This window comes from Hippoglossus hippoglossus, chromosome 6, assembly GCF_009819705.1.
Source record: "Hippoglossus hippoglossus isolate fHipHip1 chromosome 6, fHipHip1.pri, whole genome shotgun sequence".
NCBI classification, from domain to species: domain Eukaryota; kingdom Metazoa; phylum Chordata; class Actinopteri; order Pleuronectiformes; family Pleuronectidae; genus Hippoglossus; species Hippoglossus hippoglossus.
Genome location: NC_047156.1, coordinates 15,625,593 through 15,649,435, shown reverse-complemented (window position 1 = coordinate 15,649,435; position 23,843 = coordinate 15,625,593). Strand labels below are relative to the sequence as shown.

The 23,843-nt window shown below is 42.7% G+C and overlaps 2 protein-coding genes across 3 annotated transcripts; one reads left to right on the top strand and one right to left on the bottom strand.

Annotated features, from left to right (window-relative positions):
• The first annotated feature begins 493 nt into the window (after positions 1-493).
• On the top strand, positions 494-8,944 carry sigirr (single immunoglobulin and toll-interleukin 1 receptor (TIR) domain). The gene is made up of 10 exons (XM_034587034.1): positions 494-745; positions 2,537-2,797; positions 3,069-3,276; positions 3,360-3,487; positions 4,669-4,809; positions 4,899-5,042; positions 5,678-5,780; positions 5,940-6,090; positions 6,675-6,852; positions 7,819-8,944. Exons 1-10 carry the CDS (start codon positions 682-684, stop codon positions 7,986-7,988), a joined length of 1,548 nt encoding a protein of 515 aa, XP_034442925.1. The 5' UTR covers positions 494-681; the 3' UTR covers positions 7,989-8,944.
• Positions 8,714-23,207, bottom strand: pkp3a (plakophilin 3a). Of its 2 annotated transcripts, none has more exons than XM_034587018.1 (13): positions 22,893-23,207; positions 18,987-19,078; positions 17,752-18,500; positions 16,151-16,274; positions 15,056-15,260; positions 13,786-13,960; positions 13,173-13,290; positions 12,914-13,078; positions 12,640-12,822; positions 12,388-12,541; positions 11,380-11,575; positions 11,116-11,203; positions 8,714-9,788 (listed from the first exon to the last, which is right to left on the bottom strand). In XM_034587018.1, the coding sequence occupies exons 1-13, from the start codon at positions 23,113-23,115 to the stop codon at positions 9,747-9,749; spliced, it is 2,514 nt and encodes an 837-aa protein (XP_034442909.1). In that variant the 5' UTR covers positions 23,116-23,207; the 3' UTR covers positions 8,714-9,746. The 2 variants fall into 2 exon arrangements, with proteins under 2 accessions (XP_034442909.1, XP_034442910.1); XM_034587019.1 differs by having other exon boundaries at positions 17,752-18,494.
• Between the last annotated feature and the right edge of the window lie 636 nt (positions 23,208-23,843).

The following is a 23,843-nucleotide window of genomic DNA, read 5'->3' as shown; positions in this document are numbered from 1 at the left end:
GAGGCCATTAACTACAATTAATCCAAAGTTAAATATAAAATGTCGCCAGCTTCCCTCGCCTCATTTGGTGTGGTAACATGGAGATCCTTGACATTGTGTTGACATTTTCCAGGGACCCTCTTGTACTTGTACTTATCTTTGTGTACAGTATATCAGTCCCGTGGATAATAGCGTATAATGTTAAAGAACCCGAACAATTTATTATCACATACCCGTTTATAACCACTTTTTTTCTTTCTCTTAACTTATGATTATGATTATGATTATTTATTGATCTACTTTTTTGTGCCCTCTGGTTGTTGTTGTGAGTGGGGGCAGGGGGGGGGGGGGAGATTTCCATTTGGTCAAGCGTGTAGATAAACAGTGAATTTACAGAGTTTTGTAACTAAAATCCATAAATAAACCTCGTTCAGGATAAAGTGAAATCTTTAAAACGTTACAGGAGAAAAGTTTCACCGCAGCGCAGGTGGAAGTCAGCGCTGACGCCACGTGGCCACGGGGGAGCCAATGGGAGGCTGAGTTTCAGGTCCGTCCAGGTGCAGCTCAGCTCTGCTCCATGTCACTAAACTGTCAGTAACTATCACTGGGTCTCAGAGGATGTGATGTAGAGACAAGAAACACACACACGTGTCGGTTCATCTCTCAGCGGAGGACGGAGCTGGAGGAGCAGAGCTGCGGCTCATGGCGGCGATTGTAGCCGCTCTCCTGTTGCTGAGCACCGGCTCATGGAGCCTCCTCAGTCAGGGTGAGTTCACTTTATTTTTATTCCATCAGACAGGACAGGTGTAGTTAAATATCTATAATGTGAATGTGTTCATAGCTGTAAACTATATTCTGGGCATAAATATCTGTTATTACCTTTATTTATATTATAGTGAGTGAGTCCGCCTGGGTGAATAAACAGAAGGGTCACATGCTGTCGCTTGGCAACACGAGGACCTGACCTGTCCTTTGGACCCGGAAGTGTCCGTGTGTTTAGGAAACTGCTTTAAAAAGTCAAAAGTCAAAAGTAAAGGCAGAGAAAACCAGAGAGAGCAGTTGTGCAGGTTGTGGGTTTTGGTCACGTGATTCACGAGGTGCGCATGCGCTGAATATATGTCGAAGAACAGGTCCATATTTATTGGGGCGTTAGTTTGATGCATAACTTTCTATTGTGTCCTGTTGTTTGCAGTGAACGTGACTTTCCAACTGATAAGATTTTGGTTTTTTTTGTCTAACTCAGCTAAACACACATTAGCTCAGAGGGTGAGAGAGTAAACAAGATCACCTGCATGCTCCATTACCCACTCACTGTGTCCTTAGCTGCACTGAAGCTAAACACAGTCTGATGTAGAGTCTGTGCAAAATGTTTATCTCCACAGGCGGTTGTGTTTTCTCTGAAAGAAACAAAGCCATTCACAGGAATTTGAACATTGCAAGTATTTATTCGCGTAAAGTAGAAGTGCATTTGCCTCAATACTTTCCTTAAAGGGATAGTTCACCAAAAAATGCAAATTCACGCATTATCCACTCACCACTGTGACGGTGGAGGGGTGGGTGAAGTGTTTGAGCCCACGAAACACTTTTGGAGTTTCAGGGGTAAACAGCGTTGGAGCCAAATCCAATACAAGTCAAGTAACGGGTGACTACTTCTTCAAACATAAAAAAAACCTAAACGGCCTCCATACTGCTCCTGTGGTGTCATCCAAGTGTCCATTATCCCCGACATTTAAATATGACTCGAAACGGCGTCATTTACACTGTGTTTGTCTGCTACCAGAAGTAGTGATGCAGCCGTGCACCCTTGGGCAGAAGCGTGTGTGCGAACATGAGCGTGGTTCCAGAGGAGGACGTCAGAGGACAGAATCAGGTTCTAATTGTATTGGATTTGGCCGCATCGCTGTTTACCCCTGAATCTCCAGGGTTAGTGTTTTAGTGGACTTGTGAACACTTCACCCCCCCCTCCATCGGCATTGTGGTGGGAAAATAATCAGTGATTTTATATTTGTCAGTGAACTATCCATTTATACTTAGATCGAGTATTGGCCATGTTGCAGCTCCATCCATCCATCCATCCATTATCTTTACCACTTAGCGTCTCGAGGGCCGTGGGGGGAGCTGCAGCCAATCCCAGCCGATGTTGGGCGAGAGGCGGGATTCACCCTGGACCAGAGTCAATTTAGAGTCTCCAATCAACCTAACCCCCAATCTGCATGTCTTTAGACTGTGGGAGGAAGCCACACCCACAAAAAAACCACGCAGACACAGGAAGAACATGCAAACTCCTCAAAGAAAGATCCCCACCAAACTTGGATTAGAACTGTGCTGCAACTGGTCCATATTCAATATAGTTAAAAAATGTGTTTTCTATCTATTAGTTGCATTTATTTTGAAACAGTGGGTCGCTGACACAGTTCTGGTTCTGGGAATAAGGGAGCACTGGTGCGGGGTTGATACTTATTTCCCTGGGTAGAGGGATGAGAATCCTTTTCGGAACAGAAAACCTTGCATTGTTTCATCCCTAACATAAAGACCCCCTCTGTTTTTGTATTTGTAGCTCAGACGTGTGTGGATGAGAGCAGGTTTAAGGAACAGGTGATGTACACGGGGCAGCAGGGGCCTCCATATCGGCTGAACTGCCCCCTGGAGCCTCCTCAGCCGCGGCTCACCTGGCAGAAGGACTGTCAGCAGCTCCACCATCAGGAGGGGAACGCCTACCTGGAGTTTACCCACCTCTCCTTGGAAGACCAAGGGAATTACACGTGTATGCAACAGGGCAACAGCACAGCCTCATTCACCGTGCGTCTCGTAGTTAAGGGTAAGTATTGCTTATAGTTTCATGAAGTCACCAAAAACCCTGATACTGTAATTGTGCTGCTCTCCTGCTAAGCTATTATTTGTCTCTGCAGTAAACTTAGAGTTCATATGGAGAGTACAGGGCCTACTTAAATCCACTGTCTGCACCTGCATGGCGGCATTTTGTTTCAGCGAGCCCTGCAGCAGCAGTCTTATTAGGCTGTGTGATGAAGGCCTCTATTGTTTGCAGCTCCAGCAGTGAACACAGATAACAGTGGTATGTCTTTACACAGAGCCGCAGTGTTCCAGAGCACCTGCATTTGAACCTAATGGAGGCCTGAACAGACTGTGGGGGAATGTGGGAACCTCTGTGACACTGAACTGCACTGCTCTCCTCCTCTGGGACCAAAGTGCGGAGCAATGTGACAACTCGCTGCAGTGGAGTAAAGATGGTCGATCGCTCTCCAACCTCACTCGTTACACCCAGAACACCTCCTCATGGTGGTTTTAAGAGTTTTACAGCATTGTTATCATGATGTGTTTGAGGGTGATGGTAAAACTGAGTTGTCTGTCCTGCTTATCAGGTCTCCTGCTGCCGGCCAGCTGATGGTGAACAGTGTGTTGGTGATAACCATCAAGGAGCTGGAGGATTTTGGGCTCTACAGCTGCACAGTGAGGAATGTCTCGTCTGATTTCAGCCTGCAAAATACAAGTAAGAAAACCCAGGTCACAGTAAAAGCTGGGTTTCTAATGTTTTGCATCTTGTGTCATAATTGTGTAAAAATGTACACACCAATAAAATAAAATAAAAATGAAAAACAAACAAACAAAAAGACACACACAAACTTGACAAAGCAGATCAGAGAGATTGTGGGGACAGAAGATTCCATAGATAGAATGTGGCACAGAATATGTCCTGTAGTTTATCTATGACAAAAATCATATGAAACTGTACTTTTTATCAGTGTATTTAAAGTATAGTCTGTATGTAAAAATGGACGACAGGTCTACACTTCCTCACGCTATCCAGAAATGAAGCCATAATGTACTGGGTATAAACACTGCCATCTTGTGCATTTGGAGCCAGAGTCTGCGATTGGGGATGGAGCAGCGATATGGAGGCACACACTGTCAATCATGAGGTCACACCCTGTTTTCAAATTCAAAACAACTTGATTCGTCCCCGGAGTCCGAGGGCAATTCTAAGGCACATAGAGCCATGTGAAGACAACAAGTAACAAGTGCAGTATACTAAAATTATATAGTTGGAGAAGTGTATATGAATGTAAAAAGACGGTAAACAGGATAACGGCTGCCAAAACTGATTGTAAGAACGTAGATAAACACTGAATGATGAAAGTGGTTGAGGTAAGTAATAAAGACATAAATTATGTACAGTATGTTCATAGCATCAAAAAACAAATACAAAAAAATTTAAACCAAGAAAAATGAACACTCGAACAAACACCAGTGTCGTAAAAACTAAGTTTGTTTGTTTGGTTCATGTCTTATCAATTAACATGGGGGAGGGAATTAGGACCTATACTGCAGCCAGCCACCAGGGGGCAATCGAAACGTTCACTTTTGGGAAGCTGACATGTTGCACATCTTTATGCAGTCTATGATTTAAACCGGCCAGCTCCACACAAGGCACCTACTGTCTCACAGCATATAAACCTCTCGCAAGGACCCTGGCCCAGCATTTAATATGTCAGCACCAGTGTTACCAGTTCAATATCCTTGTGATTTTCAACATGGATTCATTTGAAATAATATCACTCATCTGTGAATCGATTATGCATCAATAATGTGACTATTCAGTTACACTCTACAAACAGAACTCATCTATTCTTTGCTTATTTTATTCCTATTATTATTTGTGTTTGTGTTCAGACAGACCCAGCCACACAGCTGCTGTTATTGCAGCCGTCTTCCTCCTCCTCCTCCTGGCTGTAGCTGCTGTCGTGTACTCCAGGTGTCACCTGAACATCAAGCTGTGGTACAGGAACTCCTACGGAGACTATGAGCTCAATGGTGAGACTGATGCTGAGGTGCCATTAAATACCAAAGATGATGCAGCAGTAAAGTCACACTTCTATGTTTGTGTTTCTCTGTGTCATCAGACGGGAAATTATATGATGCCTACATCTCCTATGTGAGCAACGACTATGACAGGAAGTTTGTCAACTTTATTCTCAAACCTCACCTGGAAAAAAAAAGTGGCTACAAAGTGCACCTCAATGACAATGACATCCTACCTGGTGGAGGTCAGTTTAAACTGCATAAATATCCTGTCTTGCAACTTTCTGGCTGTTATTTTTCTCTTGTTTTTAACTGTTACGGCAACATTTAGCAAAATATGAACTCTCAGGAGTCTCATATCATAGCAGCATGATCCAACCACATGACTGTCCCAGCATATAGAACAAAGCCACATGCAGTACTCTTCTCAACTCCAGTCAAAAGTGCTGACTTGAAACTCTATGCTAGTTTTTTTATGGTGTTTATAGGCCAAGTAAAAATGGAAATATGATGAAATAGATTTGATATGAATATTTATACGTGCCTACAAGTATCCAAGATTGAGCAGGTGTCATTTTTCATCATATTGAGAAACACTTGATGATGCTCTATCAGTTTTACAATTATATCTTCGCATTTGCAACTTTGAAAGTGCTTTATTCTAGTCATCATAGGAACAATTTAGCTGAAAAAAGATTACAATGAATTTAGAGGCAAAATGAAAAGTGTTAAACTGCCAAAATGGTCCAGGACTCTTAAGGGTTAATGCGTGTTTTCATCTTTTTTATGTTGCTTAATGATCCAAGATACTGGATTCTGGGTTGATGTGGTTTGCCACTTGAAGATTTGCTTCTTTAAACAATACACATTGTGTCTCCAGAACCTTCTGCAGAGCTGTTGATGAACGTGAGTCGTTCTCGGCGTCTCATCGTGTTGCTCTCTCATGCTTACCTTGAGCAGGACTGGTGCTACAGTAACTTCAGGTCAGACTCACAAACAGCACACACACACACACACACACACACACGCCCGAGTTCAATTAATATGGTGTCATTACAATGTACTGCTCAACGTAAGTGTTGTTGTGTTGTACCTCAGTGTCTATGTATACGTGACACTGTTGCTGTGTGTGTGTTTTTTAGACAGGGCCTTCTGCACTTGTTGGAGATATGTCAGCGGCCCGTCTTCATCATGTTGGAGGGTCAGTCCAAACGCATGAGGCCTGAGGTGAAGGAGCAGCTGAGTGAGCAGCAGCACCGCATCACTGTCCTCACCTGGAGACACAACTCTGTGGTGAGATCCACTGTAAAAATGCAACTGGGGGGGGTTTTAAACACCGTTATTATGATTCTGTATTGAGTAGTATTTACTGTAAGTCAACTCGTGGACAGAATATATTACTCTTCACGCAGAATACCTTATAAATGTTATATCTGACATCTAGGTTTTGCCCTGCGTCTCTCTGCCCTTCGTTTGAAGGGATTAATAGGATAAGATGATATTGAATGATTTGAGTATTAAACAACAGTTTTGTAGATGCCTTAAATCTCCTGAAAACTTGGTTTTAATTTCCTCCAAAACATTAAATATTAATGATTAAATAAGTAAATAAGTCTACACTGCAAATCAGAATAAAAACAGACAAGGCAGTCTGGACAGTACTGATACTGTTAAATCATTTACCAACAACATATTATGCTATTTTAATTTAATTTTAGTCAAATGTGTCATTGTAATGGATATGAATACATATGCACAGTATATACAGTACTATATAATATGATATAAGCGAGCAAGGCTATTTATGGTTCAAGAATAATTAATGTCACAGTCTGACTCTAACAGCACGGTGTTATGTTTGGTCCCTGTGTTCACAGACTCCTTCCTCAGTCTTCTGGAAGGAGCTGGACTTATCGATGCCTCGCCAGGTCCCCTTCCACGCTGAGTACGCAGGCGACCCACAGACTATGCTTCAAGACGACAAAGACCCCATGCTGACCCTCGAACCCGACTACCTAAACTGCAACTCAGATATTGACCCGGCTGGAGATCTGGGTAAGAGCAGCAGTCACTAATATAACATTCACTCCTGACTCTTAATATGACAATGCAAATACCTTTGCATATACTAAAAAAAACAAATTCTTTTTACATATGCAAATGAAAGAAACATATTATAAAGTTGCTATGTAAAAGTTTAAAATTCAATACCATTCATTTTAAACAACCTGACCATGACTCATCCATAGAAGTAAATGTTTGTCAGCGGAGTGACTTTTATTCTACTTTCAACCACATGAGGATTAGAATATAAAAGTTACAACCTTTTTATACAAGTTTCAACAGAGTGAACCTGGACCTGCATTTACTTGACTTAGTCTGAATCAACACAGATTTGACTCTAGTTAATCTTTTACTTCAATACTAGGCAATCACATCACTTGATCAACTTGTACATATCTGCTGTATTGGCTTGTCTGTGATGGTAATACGTGTATTTACTTTGTTGGAACAAGTTGGTCTGACTTCTTCCAAAGATAAATCATCCTATCAACCCCTATAGAGTTGCCCAGCATAAAACAGCAGGTTGTTTGTATGGGATTTGGTGCTGGCATTTAAAAAAATACACCGTTTTGAAACCTTGTGTCAAGGTGAGGTCGATCAGAGACAAGTTATTGTTCATCAGTGAGCGTCAGATGTGCCAGTAGGTGGACTTTATAACTTATTTTATTACCAGACTAGCTCTCTATCTGTTTATATTGAGCTAATATCAGTGTATCGTGGCGGCCGTTGGCACGTTATCAAACTTCTCAGCAGGAAATGCTATAATCATATGACATGTTATCTCAATTAGTCAAGCTCTGTATGAAGGAGTGGTGTCATGTCGCTGAACAATAAGTTTGAGTGAGTTACATAAAAATAACGACACAGCTTAAGCACCACAAAAAGGTAGAAAACCCCCCCACATTTTCATTGATTTTTGAATTTGGATTTTCCCACCTTTTTCTCTTTCCGTTGCAGGGCTCCGCCTCCCCGTATACAAGGCTCTGGCCGGGAAAGCTCCCGTCCTCCCTGCTGCCCCCATCCCAGCCACCGAGCCCAGACCCTCGGACATCGACGTGTCCGACTTGGGCTCTCGCAACTACGGAGCCCGCTCAGACTTCTACTGCCTGGTCTCTGAGGACATATGAGCCGCACCACCCTCATCTCTGAAACTGACCACCTATATGAAGATCTCCATCAGCGTGACTTTATATTTATCCCTGTTATGTAGCTAAATCTTTTACTTTTCTGTATGATGTGTTGTTAAAAATCTAAATATAACCGTTTTATATTTCCTTTCACCAATGACTGATCTTTGATGTTTTTGTATTTTGTACTGTTGGGAAAAAATATTTGAGGATCTGAAGTTTGTGTCAATCAGGGAAAGAATCAGCTTAATGCAAACACTTAGAAATTGTTTTAATCCATGAGGTTTGATATAGTCGTCCAGCAGAGGGCAGAGTAGTGTGTGTGTTTGTGTGTGTATATGTGTGTGTACCTGCAGTGAAAAAAACGAGCTGAAATAAGGGTGCGGCAGGGGAAGGTCTGGTATTGTTCCTGTCTGAGCAGGATCAAATATGTAAACAGGGAGTGGCCAACATTTCACCATGTTAATGTCGGGACTTTTACAGCTACACAGCAACAAACGCTGCGGCGCTCACAAGCATGAAAAAATGCTGACAAGACATTTCATTTCCATGTTTCTTTATTAGCTGAAAAAGATCCAGATGATACACATGCCTGAATACAACACAAAAGCAAATATGAGAACTGTGTTTTTTTTCAAAACGCCAACACAGAAACATACACACTTTAGTTAAGATTATTTTCTTTAAATGACCTTGCACAAGTCAATTCATATAAATTCAACTTGCCATTCTAAATAAATTCAATCTGAAAAGTGTTACATTTTGCAATTGGTCTCATACACTAAACAAATATGGTATTTGTTCTGTCAACAAAGGTAAGACTGTATCCTTCCACCCCTGTGATTCACACTCACACCATTTATTACATTAGACAAACAGCAGTTATATAAAACAAGAAGACAGATTTAATGTTACCTTATGAGTTATCTTTAAAACTGATCACACAGCATTTTATACGACAAGACAGATTTTGCAACTTGAAAAAGCCCACAGCTAAATACAAAGGTCCACTTAGGAGGCACAATCTTTATCCCCAGATTTCTGAATCAAATCTATTTACATCTCTGCAAACTGTATATCTAAATATCTCTTCTGACATACATTCACTTATAACTACACGTTATAATTTTGACACTAATACACACATTTGTCCAAAAAAACAAAGTACAAGGCTACACTTATTCAAACATGTGATTTCTGTGTAAAAGAGGAAGCATTATTTACAAGAAGAATGCCACGTTAGTACCGACTGTTGCATTTAATGCTGTGAATTAAGTGCAATGAGAAGAAAAAGGCACAAGTGTCCAGCATGTTGTCATTTAAGAGTTTGACAAAAGTTTTAAAAAAGCGCAGATACACAAACAGCTGTTTGCATTTTATCTGGATACACGTAGCCCTTTAAAAAAAAAAAAAAAAATCCCTGATTCTGCACTAAACACACACACACAAACACACACACACACACAGCTCCAACAAAGAGAGTTTAAGGTGCACACATTTGTATCAGAGTCCATCGATAGTCCGTCATAGCTGGACCACATTTCTTACAAAAGTCCAGTGACTTTTAAAAGAGACAGAAACTCTTTTCTTCCAGCGGGTAGATCCTCTATCACCGGTGTGTTCTTATTATAAAAAAATCTGTTATCTTTGGATTGGATGAAGAGTTTATTTACTGCTCTCCCATAGGGTGCTGGTAGAGTGCAGGACTGGTGGGTGGTTTAGAAGTGGACGTGCACCACATCACCTGTCGGACTTGTTTTAATTCAGCAAATCAGCAAAATCCGTCCGTGTGAACCCTTTCTGTAAAGCAAAGAAGAAAAACAGACATGAAACACAAAGAGATGATTGTGTAGGATTGTTTTAAATATTTCTCCAAGTAGTTATTATACTTCACACCACAGTGTTGTGGTGTGAACTACAGCTCATTGGAATGTTGGAAGTTGACCTGGATTGATCTCTGAGCTGGCAATGCAGTGTAATCCAGGGTCCAATAATTCAATGTTTAAATATAAACATACATTTTGGCAAGTGTACATATATTGTTTTGTTAAAGTATATATAATATTATAAAAATATATATATACAAAGTGCGAAACGAACATTAACGATTTTTTTGTTCTGTCGTGACTTGTTCATTAGGAAACTCAGCACCGCACCCTTGGGTGGGGCAAGTTGTGATCTGCAGAAGGCAGTAAACCTGGACCTGCCTTACTGGGTGTGAGTGTGAGTGTGAGTGTGTGTGTGTGTGTGTGTGTGTGTGTGTGTGTGTGTGTGTGTGTGTGTGTGTGTGTGTGTGTGTGTGTGCATTTTGAAAGAGCAGCAGTTGTGAAGGGAAAGATACAAGTTTTGAACATGTGCTACCCAAATGATACGGGAATCGCAGAGAGTGAGGAATGTCGTCCAGCTCGTAAACACACACACACACACACACACACACACAAAATCTCTTCGACTTTCACTCGTTTTCATGCTTCAACACACAAGGCAAACAAGCTCACACCACACACACAGATATCGGAATGAGGGTGGGGCCCTGTACATAGAAAATGTTCTACTGATCATTGTCAACACACACACTGTTCCTGCCAGTGTTTTGTACTAAACTGAAAACGTTGTGCACAAAAGTCACAAAATACACTAATGATAAAAAAGTACTTGTGTAATTTTAAATGTTCAATATGTTTTTCTTTTTGTCTGCATTTATAAAGCACTTTTCAAGACTTGATGACCACTCAAAGCGCTTTACTGTACAGTTTTCCATTCACACACACATTCATACAGTGCATCTATAAGCAGCTCTTCCTCGACGTGAAGGGGGCAATTTTGGGGTTCGGTATCTTGCCCAAGGACACTTCGGCATGCGGAATGGGGAAGACTGGGATCGAACCGCCAACCTTATAATATATTCTATCTGAGCAATCACTGAGTTTAAACAGATATTTATGACCTATATCATGGTTCAGTAATACTCAATACTTGTACATTCATAATTTGAGATCTTCTGTGTGGATGTGATCAGTAAGTGAGTCACTCCTTTCATCAGACTTGTGAAAAATGATTCAGAAAAAAGAACTATTAATTTTGGATTTTTCTGGCGGGCGATATTGTCATTTCCACGTTGTCTCACGTTTTTGTAATCTTTATGCAGTTTCTTGTACTGGAACATGTTGCTGAGGACTGTGGCTGCTGCTTTGGCTGATTTCATCTTCCCAGTGCTGGAAAAAAACAAAGGTTCGTCAGAAATGACCTCGTGTGAGACGACAGGCTGCAACATTCTGTGCAACATTCGGTATCAAATGTCATGTAAATGTTTAGATATGTGTAACAGGACTCGTGTTAACTCTTGACTAATACAGAATGTTTTAACGATCGCCACGTTAAGACCACTCACCTGCTGCCAGTTGAGTTCTTGAGGGCGACCAGTTTGGGCAGGCCGTCGAAGAAGGCGATGTCTCTGGCTGCTAAATTGCTGCCCGTCACCAGGTTGTTGAGAATACCACAGATGTTCACCACTACATCGCTGGACGGCTCCTTCTGGTGCCCATCGTCCGGCAGCTTGGTCACCAGGTGGTTTACAACCTTCGTTGCTGAATATTAAAATATGTATTGTTAGGATAACACTGCATTTCTTAAGACCTCGAAAACCATCAGCTATTTACTATTTCCAATGATATCCTCTATGAACATGTACAGGTTCCTGCCAAAAAGTTGACATGCTGCTTATCTACAGACTGCTGTCAATCAACTCCTACACTGTCCTGATTGAACAGAACAACTGAATTTCTGATTGACAGATGCTTAAATCTTGATTGCTGCACCTCCAGTATTAAATATTTTAGATAATTATTAATGAATGATTAATTCCATTATTCTTGGTATCCTGGATGTTCTAGTTTGAATTTCTCATCCTTAACGTTTCAGAATCTAGTTTGAGCTAAACAGATTTCAATTATTCATCCAGAAATTATCCACACAATAATTTGTAATTTGAATTTATACAACTCAAAAAATTGGAGATTCCTCAGAGGGGAATGTAATAACACAAACAAAATAAAATACAACATTTCAATGCCATGAATTGGGTGCAATTTTAAATATGATTTATAAAATGTGTGTAAAATTTCACAATTAGATTATCAGTAGCTTTGAAGGTTCAAATGATCAGAGCTAATTTTGCTTCCCGACAAAAAAGTGAGGGGAATCACACAGACAAGCTACAAGGGGCTAAACACATGTGAATTTAACACATGGTGAAGTTTGCCTTCATCCAATGTGCCAAACTTGTCTCACATGTGATACAACAAATACTTTAAAATGGATAATACTGTTTTGAATGAGCCTTTATCTCTAGGCATCATTTTTTTAATTTGTAACATGAAGGAAAAAATGGAAGACTAACCCATGTCGCCCTTGTCCCTGGCATGGCGGGACAGATTTCGGAGGAGGCCTGTGAGGGAACGCAGCTCCAGGTCCTTGTTGGTACGTAGCAGGTCCATCAGCATTGGCAGCATGCGCTCCTGCTCCAGAGCCCACCGGCTCATTACTGACGCCCACTGCAGGACAAAGAGGAAAATAACTCATGAATGAGACAAACTAACATTATAGCATTCGAGTCTCCTCACAGGTGAACTGACAAAGATATGCTTCTTACCCTCTTGTCTCCGGCTGTGATGTTCTGCAGAGCTCCGGCAGCTGCCTCGCGGGTGGTGGAGTTGATCTCGCACTGATGCAGCACGCGGTTGTACACCCCAACTATCTGAGGGTGCCACAGCCACTCCACGCCCTTGGGCACCCGTGCCACCTCGGTGAAAGTGGAGAGATCCTGGTGCTTGCTCTGTTGGAGGAAGGAACACATAAGGAGACAGAGTTGAGATGGAGGGTCTGGTTCCTGGACACAAAAAGCCACAAGTCCAACATGTACGTACGTCTTTAGCTTTCCTGCTCTGAGGTGTAAAGCAACCAATGGCCTCGCCCTTCGCTGAGTCCTGATCCCTGGTTGGTCCTTCCAGTCGAAACATGGCAGATGGAGGCATCTCACTGTAGAGCTGGTAGGAGAGGTTCCGCAGGACACACACTGCGTTTTCCACCCCCTAAGAACACACACGCAAAGATACACACAGTAAAGGTAAGACGTGGGTTGAAGAGACGCTGTTTAGATGAGGCCCAGTCTCCAAGTGGTCTCACCTTGTCTTCTGCCTTGTTCTGATCAAGGGAGGACTTGATGTAGCCGACCAAAGAGTCCACCAGTCCGTGGGTCTCTCTCATCTGCTGACGGGTCTTCTCGTTCACAGAGCTCAGATTCCTGGGTTAGGGTTACAGATAAAAGTCAGTCAGGACTCATGTGTTTCATTAGATGCAAATGGGGCACAGCACAGTTTGGCTTGGGTGGGTTTTTCCACTTTTGGCACAATGCTTCAGCTTTCAATTTTTTTTAAATTAAATCAATAATTTAATTTAAGAGTAGATACATATTTTGCAGAAAGCTTTGCAGATATTCCCCACATGCAAAGGTATTCATCAAAGCCCTCAGGTGTGCACACAAACAGAGCAGGACAAAAGCGACTGGAGGCTGGAGCGGTGCAGGCTTCTGCAAACAACAGTGAAGAGTAATGGGTGTGGTAAAAGCTCCAGTGGCTTTCAGCTGACACACAAGATCGAGCGGCCTGACGGAACTGGTTTGCCCACACAAGTGTGGTCATGGGAGAAGGAGCAGGCGCAGAGGAAGCCAGAACAAAAAACCCTAGTTCAGTGACACTTTGCAGCTGCAGGGATGGGACGCAAAAAAATCGAGGCGCACCTGAGGCAACCCGTGGTGTTGTAGTAGATGTCGGCCTCGGAGGAGGACTGATAGATGTCCTCAGAGTCTCCCCCACCGGACAGAGGGATGAGGATCTTCTCGGTCAACTCAGGAAGCGCCTCCCGGGCCAGTTTCTCCTTCAGGTTGTCTTTGGATGAAAGGTTCCACAGAATACCTGCATACACACACACACACACCAGGGACAGGTCAGCAACAAATTCAGGCATGATTGTCCATTTTCCACATTACTGCCGATTTTTTTACATTTTATTTCTCATGTAGGATGTCAGAAGTCTTTAAATTTTCATTTGAATCATGGTGATTTGTATCCTTTGCCGTTTAAAAACACACTTATTGTCTTTCTTGTCGAGAGTTAGGTGAGAAGATGGATGTAGCTTCATGTTCATAAAAATCGAATTGGTCCTGAACTCCTTATTTCAGGATGACCTGTCTTTATACGAGACAGTTAAACCTACAAATCTGGAAAAGGCACATCTGCTTTGTTATTTATCACTTTCCCAAAGATTCTTCTTTCTTTACAAGCGCCATCGACACAAGCTATAGCAGTCCAGTAGATATAAATCACTGTGGCTCAAAGGTCACAGAGACAGGGCCTCAGCTCATCAAGGGCAGGAGCAGATACACTGTTAGTTATCCTCCTCTTCACACACCCTATAGAAAAGATAGCAGCTCCACCTCCTGCTCTTTGAGTGCTCAATACACACTGCATTCCTCTTACATCTCCACCCTGGAGTCGGGGTTTGAACATCCTTCTTTTTCTTTAATTTTCAAGAAGTCATTGAGTGAGAAAGTGCGATCGCTTCTGCTGACAACAGACGATGATGGCATTTGGAGACCAGACAAGAGGAAACTAAACTTGTTCAGACTCGGGCTGTTATTGGCCCGACAGACGTAAATGTCAAATAAAGAGGAAATGAAAGCACAACCACTGAAAGAAAGAATGCTGATATAATGAAAAGAGTGTCCACTCCCTCTTTAAAAAAATAAAACGAACTGAGACTTTATTTACAGTAAATACAGACTATCTGGATTCTCCTGCCATCCTTCCTGGGTGTGATATAATATCACTTTCAAACGCTAGTCTTTGCTCAAAGTATTTCAAGGACACCACAGCCAAGATCACGTTGCATCCAAACACCAACTAATCAGCATTCAAGTCTGCTGGAGGCGAATGTCCACGGCAAGCTGTGAGAATTCTGCTCCTCTCGTCATGTCTTACTTTTGTCTGAAATCTTTTTTTTTTTCCTACCTGTGATGTTTTTGTGGAGCTCGTCGTCGTTCTCCTTGAGCGCCTCGACCAGCTGCGGGATGCCGCCCTCATCGATCAGCGCCACTTTATTTTCCATGCTCTCGTAGATGAGGTTGCGCGCGGCGCCAGTGGCGTAGCGCTGCACTTCCTGGTTGTCACTGTTGAAGAGCCTCACCAGCTCAGTGATGCCCTTCAAACGACGCACCTGGAGAAACAAGATCATTTTGCTTAGGATTTTACATTTAATGCTTTTTTTTATACTTTCTCCTATTATTTGGTGGGTTTTTTTGTTTGCTTTTAAGAGAAACTAAGCATAAAGAGTGTTCTGATGGATTTAAATCTTGATAACAGCCTCTTTCACATTCAGTTTCATCTCATGCAATGTATCATTGTGTCTGGACTGTATCCATGGCAGTGATTAAGAGTTGCCAAATTCTTTGAACTATTCCGCAAACAGTTAGACAAAAAGATTCAGAAATTATGCATGTTTCTGTTAATAAATATTTTTGAGCTGCTGAGATGATTTTGCCACATTTAGCTCTCCCCCCCCGTTTTTAAATTGCAAATAAAATCCAGATCTTGTGAATTTAACTGTGGTTTCATGAGGGGACTGTTGTGTTTATGCGAAGCTAAGATAGCTTTAGCTGCTGGCTGAACCTTCATATTTACTGTACAGATATGAGAGTAGATAATCTTCATTCTCTAACTCTGAGTAAGAGACTGAATATGTTAAATGTATTCCCAGACTGTCCGACCATTCTTTTTAAATATAAAAGAACATTTCTTTTTTAGAGGAATAGTTACACACTGACCACAAGTGTCTGCCTGTCCTCAACAGGCTAAAAGCACTGAGGCCACAGCAGATAAGAGGTGTAACCTTTACTATATATCTGCCAATCAACATGTTTCAGGGCAGAGTCCACATTAGTTTACTGCATGTTTTTAAAAAAAACAGAAGCAAAGCTGTCACTGCCTCCTGTCACCAGATCATCCATCATGACGCCTACAGAGTATATAACGGAGAGTCTCAGTGCGGATTGCAGAGAGGAGAGACCTGGAGGAATTGGAACCACAAGTTTAAATTGTTTTAAGTACCTCGTGTTTGGCGTCGCTGTCGTTGTAACACTCATGTTGAATGTAGGCGGCACCCAGGACCTGTAAATCATGGTCGGGCTCCCTCAGGTGTTGCACAGCTGTGGCCATGTCCAAGGAGGTGATCCTAGCAAAGAAGCAAAAAACACATTCAAACCAAGAATGTAAAACATTTTAGTGATGTCGTTACGCTGCTGTACTGCAAGATAGCACAAATTCTGCATGACCTCTGGATGTTTGAGTGAAAACCAACAGAGTGGCCGCAATAATTACTGCAATCAATCATGGATGATTTGTGTCATGTCTGAAAAACTGTTGTATTTCTTCCAAATCAGACACTGGCCTGTGAATCGACTCGGCTAACCACTCGCTGCGGGATGTGTGAAATGCAAGGACAGAAACTCAGCTGCCACACCCAAAACCAGTTCCACCGCCATGGCGCCACCTCCCGATCCACAGCTCTGAGTAAATACACACACACATACACACACATGCACACACTCCCTCACTAAGACCTCCTGACACATGATGGTTGTGACACCATCATACTGGTGCATATAGCTTCACTCTGCTGCCGCTGACGTCTCAGACACATTCAACAAGCTGAGTCACCAGAATGAGTCCAGCCGTCATTTCTGTCATCGAGTATTATGAACTAATTAAAGGATACAGGATGATTATATTGGCGTTTACTGACAAAACATATAGAATAATAATGTTCTTACAATCAATAACTCCCAATTAAAATAATTTATTAGTCCATAGCTCTCTAATCTAAACCCCATTCCCAAGTTTCATTTACAAAAAAGTTAAATAAACACCATGGCATTGTGGGTTTATCAATCGAACTGAAGCAAATGGAGCCTTCACTGGGAACTATTTTCAGCAGTGGAGTAATACACATATGGTGCGTTAATGTTTGCACCATCAGGCTGGTGCTGGGTGGTGATCAGGATGTGGCCCAGACAAAGATAAACCCAAATGGCCCGTGTTTGTCATAATAAAGGAACATGTTGTGAGTGGTTTTAGGGCAATAGAGGCACAGAGGTTTAAGGTACAGTAAATAAACATTTGGCTGCACAGACAATATGAGTTAGTCGCCGCTTCACTCTTGGTTCTGGCCTTTTCTTACGACTTGATCAGACGTGTGGGGCAAAGTGCCAGAGAACTATTATTACTGATGTAGTAGGTTTTAATTAAGCAAAAAAGGTGAATGAACACAAGTAAATTGTGTTTTATAGGATTTCATTTGACCCTACATGTCAATTTGGAAACTTCGACATTCCATTTGTTTTATTCTATTTCCGTACTTTGATGAAAGCGTCTTCACGCTGCACTACACCTATGGACGTGATTACGGAATGAAAATCATAGAATATTTATTCATGATACCAGATTTTAAACCTCCTCATATGAGTCAGCATCAGCGTGTTGGTCATTAGGCGGATGCAGTTGGTGAAATCTAACCAGTCGAATGTGGACCTTTTGCTGACACTGATATGTTCAACCTACCATTACACACGCAGGGTCTGTCAATAATAGTGTGAGAACATGAAATGCACCGTCTGTTTCAAATGGAAACACTGAACGTGTGAGTGTCTCACCCGCTGAGGTTGCCCATGCTGGCTCCCATCTCCATCTGCCCATTGAAGATGTCCATGCCCCGGCCAACACTCTGAATGCTCTTGGTTGACATGGCGCGGGACAGGGTGCCCTGACGCTGCATCATCAGGCTCCCCTGGGAAGCCGAGCCCACTCCAGAAGCGATGTAGCCCCTGTCCACCACGTCCCCTCCTCTACCGTAGGTGCTCCCAGACATGGAGCCCATGCTCAAGCGGTTTCGGTTTGTAATCCTGCTGATGGTACGGTGGGCGGGGCCTTTGAAAGACTGCTGGTGGACGATCTCCGCCTCCCCTCCTGTCATCCCTCCGCCACGTTGAAGAGTGCCACTGAGGGATCGCTGCATGCTTGGCATGCAGGTCATGGTGCCTCCTCCTTGCCTCTTCTGGCTGCTATAGCCGTTTACCGTGCCCTGGCTGTACTGGCGGTTGAAGGTGGCATCCCGGTCCGAGACTATGCTTCCGGCATCGCTGGCATCGACCATCCAGGGATTTATAGGCAGGGATTGCTGCCGCATTGTGTGCATAGAGAGGGTCTCTGAGTCCATTCGGGGCTGGGGTCTGGTGTTGCCGTGGTAGCTGCTGCCCATGCGCATGTCCTCTCTGTAAAAACCACCACCACCACCAGCTCCAGCTCCACCACCTCCAACACTGATCCTGTGGAACTGGGCCAGATCTGGGCCGGCGGACTGGCAGCTGAAGCCCGGCTTCTGGGATACACGAGGGCCCTGAGGATGAAAAGAGGAGTAACTGTTACTATCAAATGTGAGCAGAGTTATTCTCTGTGTTGTATTGAACTGTATGTGTGGGTGAATTTGCGATGAGTCACCGGTTTCTAAATGTGATCACCAACATGTCAGGAAACAAAGGTCATGGCTTCAGCATTCACCGTTTAGGCGTGGAGGTTTTTTAAACTAATTAAAATGTGACGTATCAGAGAGCTATTAGAAATCTACAAGTTAACACAAGGTCACGCTTAGGTTCAGAGCTCAAACATTAGTGGAATAACGCCAGCGTTTTCCTGTTGAATCCCAAAAATAGAGGAATCTAGAGGGTGGACATGAAAACCCTGAGCTGATCTCATCACAGCCTCCTGTGAAATACCACACGTGCTGAGCGCTGTTCATGACCCGCTGTGACACCAGCAGAGGGCCGGAACTGGTGATGTTTGATATGTGTGAAGAAATGTTTGAGCAGTGAGATAATCTGGCCGCACTCACCATCGTTCTGGAGCCGGAGTGCATGTAGGAGGACTTTGAGCTGAAGCTTGGGTTGTAGGTGTGATATTTCACTGATGAAGAGCCACCGTATTCTGAAATAAAGCAACAAAATGGAAAAACACATGATTACTAAATATAATACATACATTTACAAAAGTCGAGAAACATTTTCTGAAAAGACGAAAAACCAGTTACAATCCTCTTACTTTTACAAGCTCATGTTTTAACATGGATATCTAATTGGTTGTTATTATAACATTATACATGAACATAACAGACTTTGAAATTTCAATTGAAAAAAAAAAGATCAAATAAAACAGGCAAAACTTTCAATGATCAAATGAAGTGAAGATTGAACCACGTGTAGGTGTCTCGCCTCTTTAATTTGCAACAATGATTTGCATGATGAATAGCAGGTGTTGTGTTGCAGTTGGAGACTGAGGACGAGACTGTAACAGGAGGAGGAGGAGTCCAGTCACCAGGTCTCTGGTTACCGTTCACCTGGGAGAATACTTCTCGACTGACACACACAATCATCTCTCAGCACGTAGAGCGTGTGAATGTTTCGCTCTCATCTACAGATCAGTGTGACTCGACAGGAGAGCGGTGAGGCTGACGGCGGCAAAACGTTCACTACGGTCCGAGCCTCGAGAGGCTGATCGCTGAGTCAAATATCTGGGTCAACTGAAACCAGAAAAGTTCAGTGACAACACCCAGTTTATTATACTCAGTGTGTGTACATGTCAACTAATAATTCTGTCAAGATTATTATTGAAAACTTCTGAGAATGAATCTGTTGTTCCAGGTATGATACAGTCGTCATTCAAACAGCCGTGCAGCTGTGTGAGCCTGTACTAACTATAACTGTACTAAAATAGTGTACTAATGATACAGTACTAATGATAAGTAATGATGTACTAATGATAACATTAGCTAAGTAGAGGGGCCCTCAGTACATACCTCCACCAAGACTGATTGGCCTCTTTATCTCCATATTGCACACACATTGAGATCAGACATCTTCTACAAACTGCTTATGATATCACCTGTTCATAGATATGAGCTTTCTACACAAGCCTGGTTTCTTTTGATTAAGATCGCTGGATTATCTTCTTCTTCTTCCCAAACCTGTCAAATCTTGCCCTGTTACAGAAAGTGAAATAAAAAAATTGCTAGATCTGTTTCCTTAAATCAAATCTGCTCTGAAAGGGAATATGTTCTTTCTTGGCCCATGTCCCAATTTCCCACGTCTCAATAACATCTGTTCAGTAGTTTATTGCGTAACCCTGACAACAGACAGACAAACAGTAATGAGAAGGTGTCAGCTGAGGTAGAGTGCCATTAGATTTTCAGGTAGACTATTTGAATTTGATTTACAGTTGACCAACATTGTGCCACACTGTTACTAACAAGTTACCTGTAGCCAGTGTCTGATAGTCTTTAGCATCATCTCACAGATTATGATTCAAAACTAACTGATCTCTTGACTTGAGGAAACATGTCTGTGCGTTGAGCCTGAACAGATTTCCCACTTGTGAGCAGAGTGGAGATTTGCCGACACTCTTGACTTCTACTGAGCACGAATACACACCGGCACAGTTGGTGTTGTGGAGAGTGGCCGACATCTCTTGGCCTGGATTCAACACAACCCTGGCAACGCCCGACACACCTGAGAGCAGTTTTTACAACACGCAGCAAACACACCCTGAAAACTCCTTCATCGGGAAACTTTTTTTTCTCCTTCCTATTGTTTTTTAAAAACTTCGGTCACTGAATCAACAAACACACAAAGGTTTGCACAGTTAACCATTTGCATTGACTTCCATTCATTGTGGACCAGAACTTTATTGCTAACCTAATCCATGACCATTTCATACGTAACCCTAACCTTAACTTAACCATATTGCATATCTTACAACTGGAATTACATTTTTGCCTCATTGGGACGGGGCTTTGGTTCCCATGAGGTCTCCTGGTCCTGATAAGGTAAGAGTTTATGCTGGAAAACATCCTAAAGAGGTAACAAAAATGAGTACACGCACGCACAATTGCGAGCACACACACACACTTTTCCCACTCGTACTTTCTGCTGAGGCTTGTCCACATATGAACAGCAGTTATTGTCATAGAGAGAAACTTGTTGCAGGGTGAACATTTAGATTCAGAGGAAGGGGCGATCCATGCCGAACCATCAGCATGTTTTCCTCATGTGTAAACACATCCGTTCACAATGAACCTCTCTAGAGCCACACAACCACTGAAATGGCAGCCTTCCCTGCTGTGTCATTATGTATTCTTCCTCTCCTTCTTGAACAGGTTTCAAGACATGATAGAGATGACGTGACAGTATTTTATGTTTGCCTCTGTAAAGCCGCTAGCGTTGGCACCTCGAGGGGAAAGAGCGGAAAACTAGTAGGGTGAGAAAAAGATTCTGCCTCAGCCACAGCCCAGAATTTTAGATGTTGATTACGGAAGGCTCTGACGTGGACCTGCTTGGCATGCTCACTGGGTTTTGACAGATCCAATCATGGGAAGAGAAGGAATGTCCTTACGCTTTAGGGGACAGGTAAACAAGTTTTAGCCTCCATGACTTCTACATCAACTCAACCTGCATCCACGACTCATTTAGCTCTTACTGCATGAAATGTGTCGCAACACCAGAGTACACTGCAGGAAACCTTTCATACACCCTGATGCTTACACAACAATCCCACCTCCACTTTGTCTGACGACGCAGACACCTTTTTACAACTTCAAGTCTCTGAACAGAAGACGACGACACTCCAGTCTTCTTCCAGGTATCTCTTGAACTGTCGGCCCCTTTCAGCTGAGCAAGGCCTGAAACCCAATCCCACAGAGGGAGGCTTTCACTTTACTCTGCTATCAGGGAGGATCATGAAAGCAGCTCTTGTTTGGACCTGTTACACATTAACCCTTTCTCATGCCATTTGCAGGTACACACACACACACACACACACACACACACACACACACACACACACACACACACACACACACACACACACACACAGAACACTGTACGATCGCTGCTGCGTTCAGTGCAGAGCAGCTGAATGGACAGATTTCCCCTGATGAGAAACAAACCCACAGGAATGCAGCAGCAACGACACACACACACACACACACACACACACACACACACACACACACACACACACACACACACACACACACACACACACACACACACACACACACACACACATTCATACATGTATAAACTGGAAGTTAAATTAAAAGCTTCCAATGATATGAGTCATAGCCTACTGGAGAAATGTGAATAATGTTACTTTTGGTAAATTATTAAGCTTATAATCAATGAATCAACCAACAGAAAACATATTAATCAAACTAAATTAGGTGGTTTGATTCTTTTTTACAAGAAAAACTGGAAACAATCCACAGATTCAACCCTCTTAAATGAGAATATGTCTGGTTTTCTTATACACAGATATTGAAAAGAATCAATAATCGTCCATTTTCACAAATGAATGAATATGGTGGAGAAGCAAAGACAATTTTTGAAAATATAAACTAGATGCAAGCACATTTGCCACATGTGGTGTCCGGTATCACACGTCCTCACTGGGGTCCCATCCAAATAAAAGAGTCAGAGTCATTTCAGCTCTTTGGAGTAAAGCAGAAGGAAACACGGTCATAAGAGTGACTGGTCAGACTGTCACACGAAGCCACCTGCACCTCCTCGTGAACCTGGGTGGACACTGAGTGCTTCTGCCCTGAATTCCCAGACTGCTCTAAACTGAACCTAGATCCGCTCAGCGCGCGCAGCCTAGCGGAATCATCCAGAGACACATAGAGGAACATGCATCCAGGGCAGATCCAGAGCAGTTCCCCTGTGAAAGGTGAGTTAAGAGACCTCTTTACCTGACGTGGCGTAATGCGAGGCGGATCCATTCTGACGCGGAAGTGTGGACTTCTCCGCCAGTCTCATCTGGACCTGCTGCTGGACCCGCCGCGATCTGGACACCTCGTCCGACGCGGAGCTCCCATTCCCGAGGCGGACCTCAGACGGGAGCCCGTAGGTGGTCACCGATTTGTTGGGCTGCAGGGCGGACATAAAGACGTTCTCAGTGCCCATGATACTCATGGTGGAAAGGTTCAGAGGAGAGACGCTGGCGTCCGGTCAGAGCGCAGCTGCGAACAGGTTGTTGTGCGTCCGCTGAACGTGGAGGAGGCGACTGAGAGGCGCACCAGCAGGGGGCGGGGCCTCGGGGGGCAGAGGACACCTGACGTACAGGTGAGTGAGCTGCGTGTGTGTGTGCGTGTGTGTGTCTGCGATACACACTGCTGTGTTAGTACTGCCATTATTAACAGACTGATCCAAATTCACTGAATAAACCATTAAACTGTTCAAACCAAATCATGTGCTATGCTATGCTATGCTATGCTATGCTATGTCATGTAATTTTATGTTTTGTTGTTTTATGTTGTGTTGTATTGTTTTTTATTGTGTTGTGTGTGCTATGCTATGCTATGTTATGTTATGTTATGTAATTTTTGTGTTGTGTTGTATTGTTTTATATTGTGTTGTGCTATGCTATGCTATGCTATGCTATGCTATGCTATGTAATTTTATGTTGTGTTGTGCTATGCTTTACTACGGTATGTTATGTAATGTTATGTTGTGTTAAGACCAGGCAGTTTAATGTATGACAATATAATATTAAACTGATTGTATGTTTTATAAAGACAATACTTTTGCATTTGATACGTTACCCATTTTCAAAGCAGGAGTATTTGAATATTGCAGTATTACCACTTTTAATTGAGTAAAGGATCTGTGTATTTTTGTAACACATCTTTAAGATTATGTTA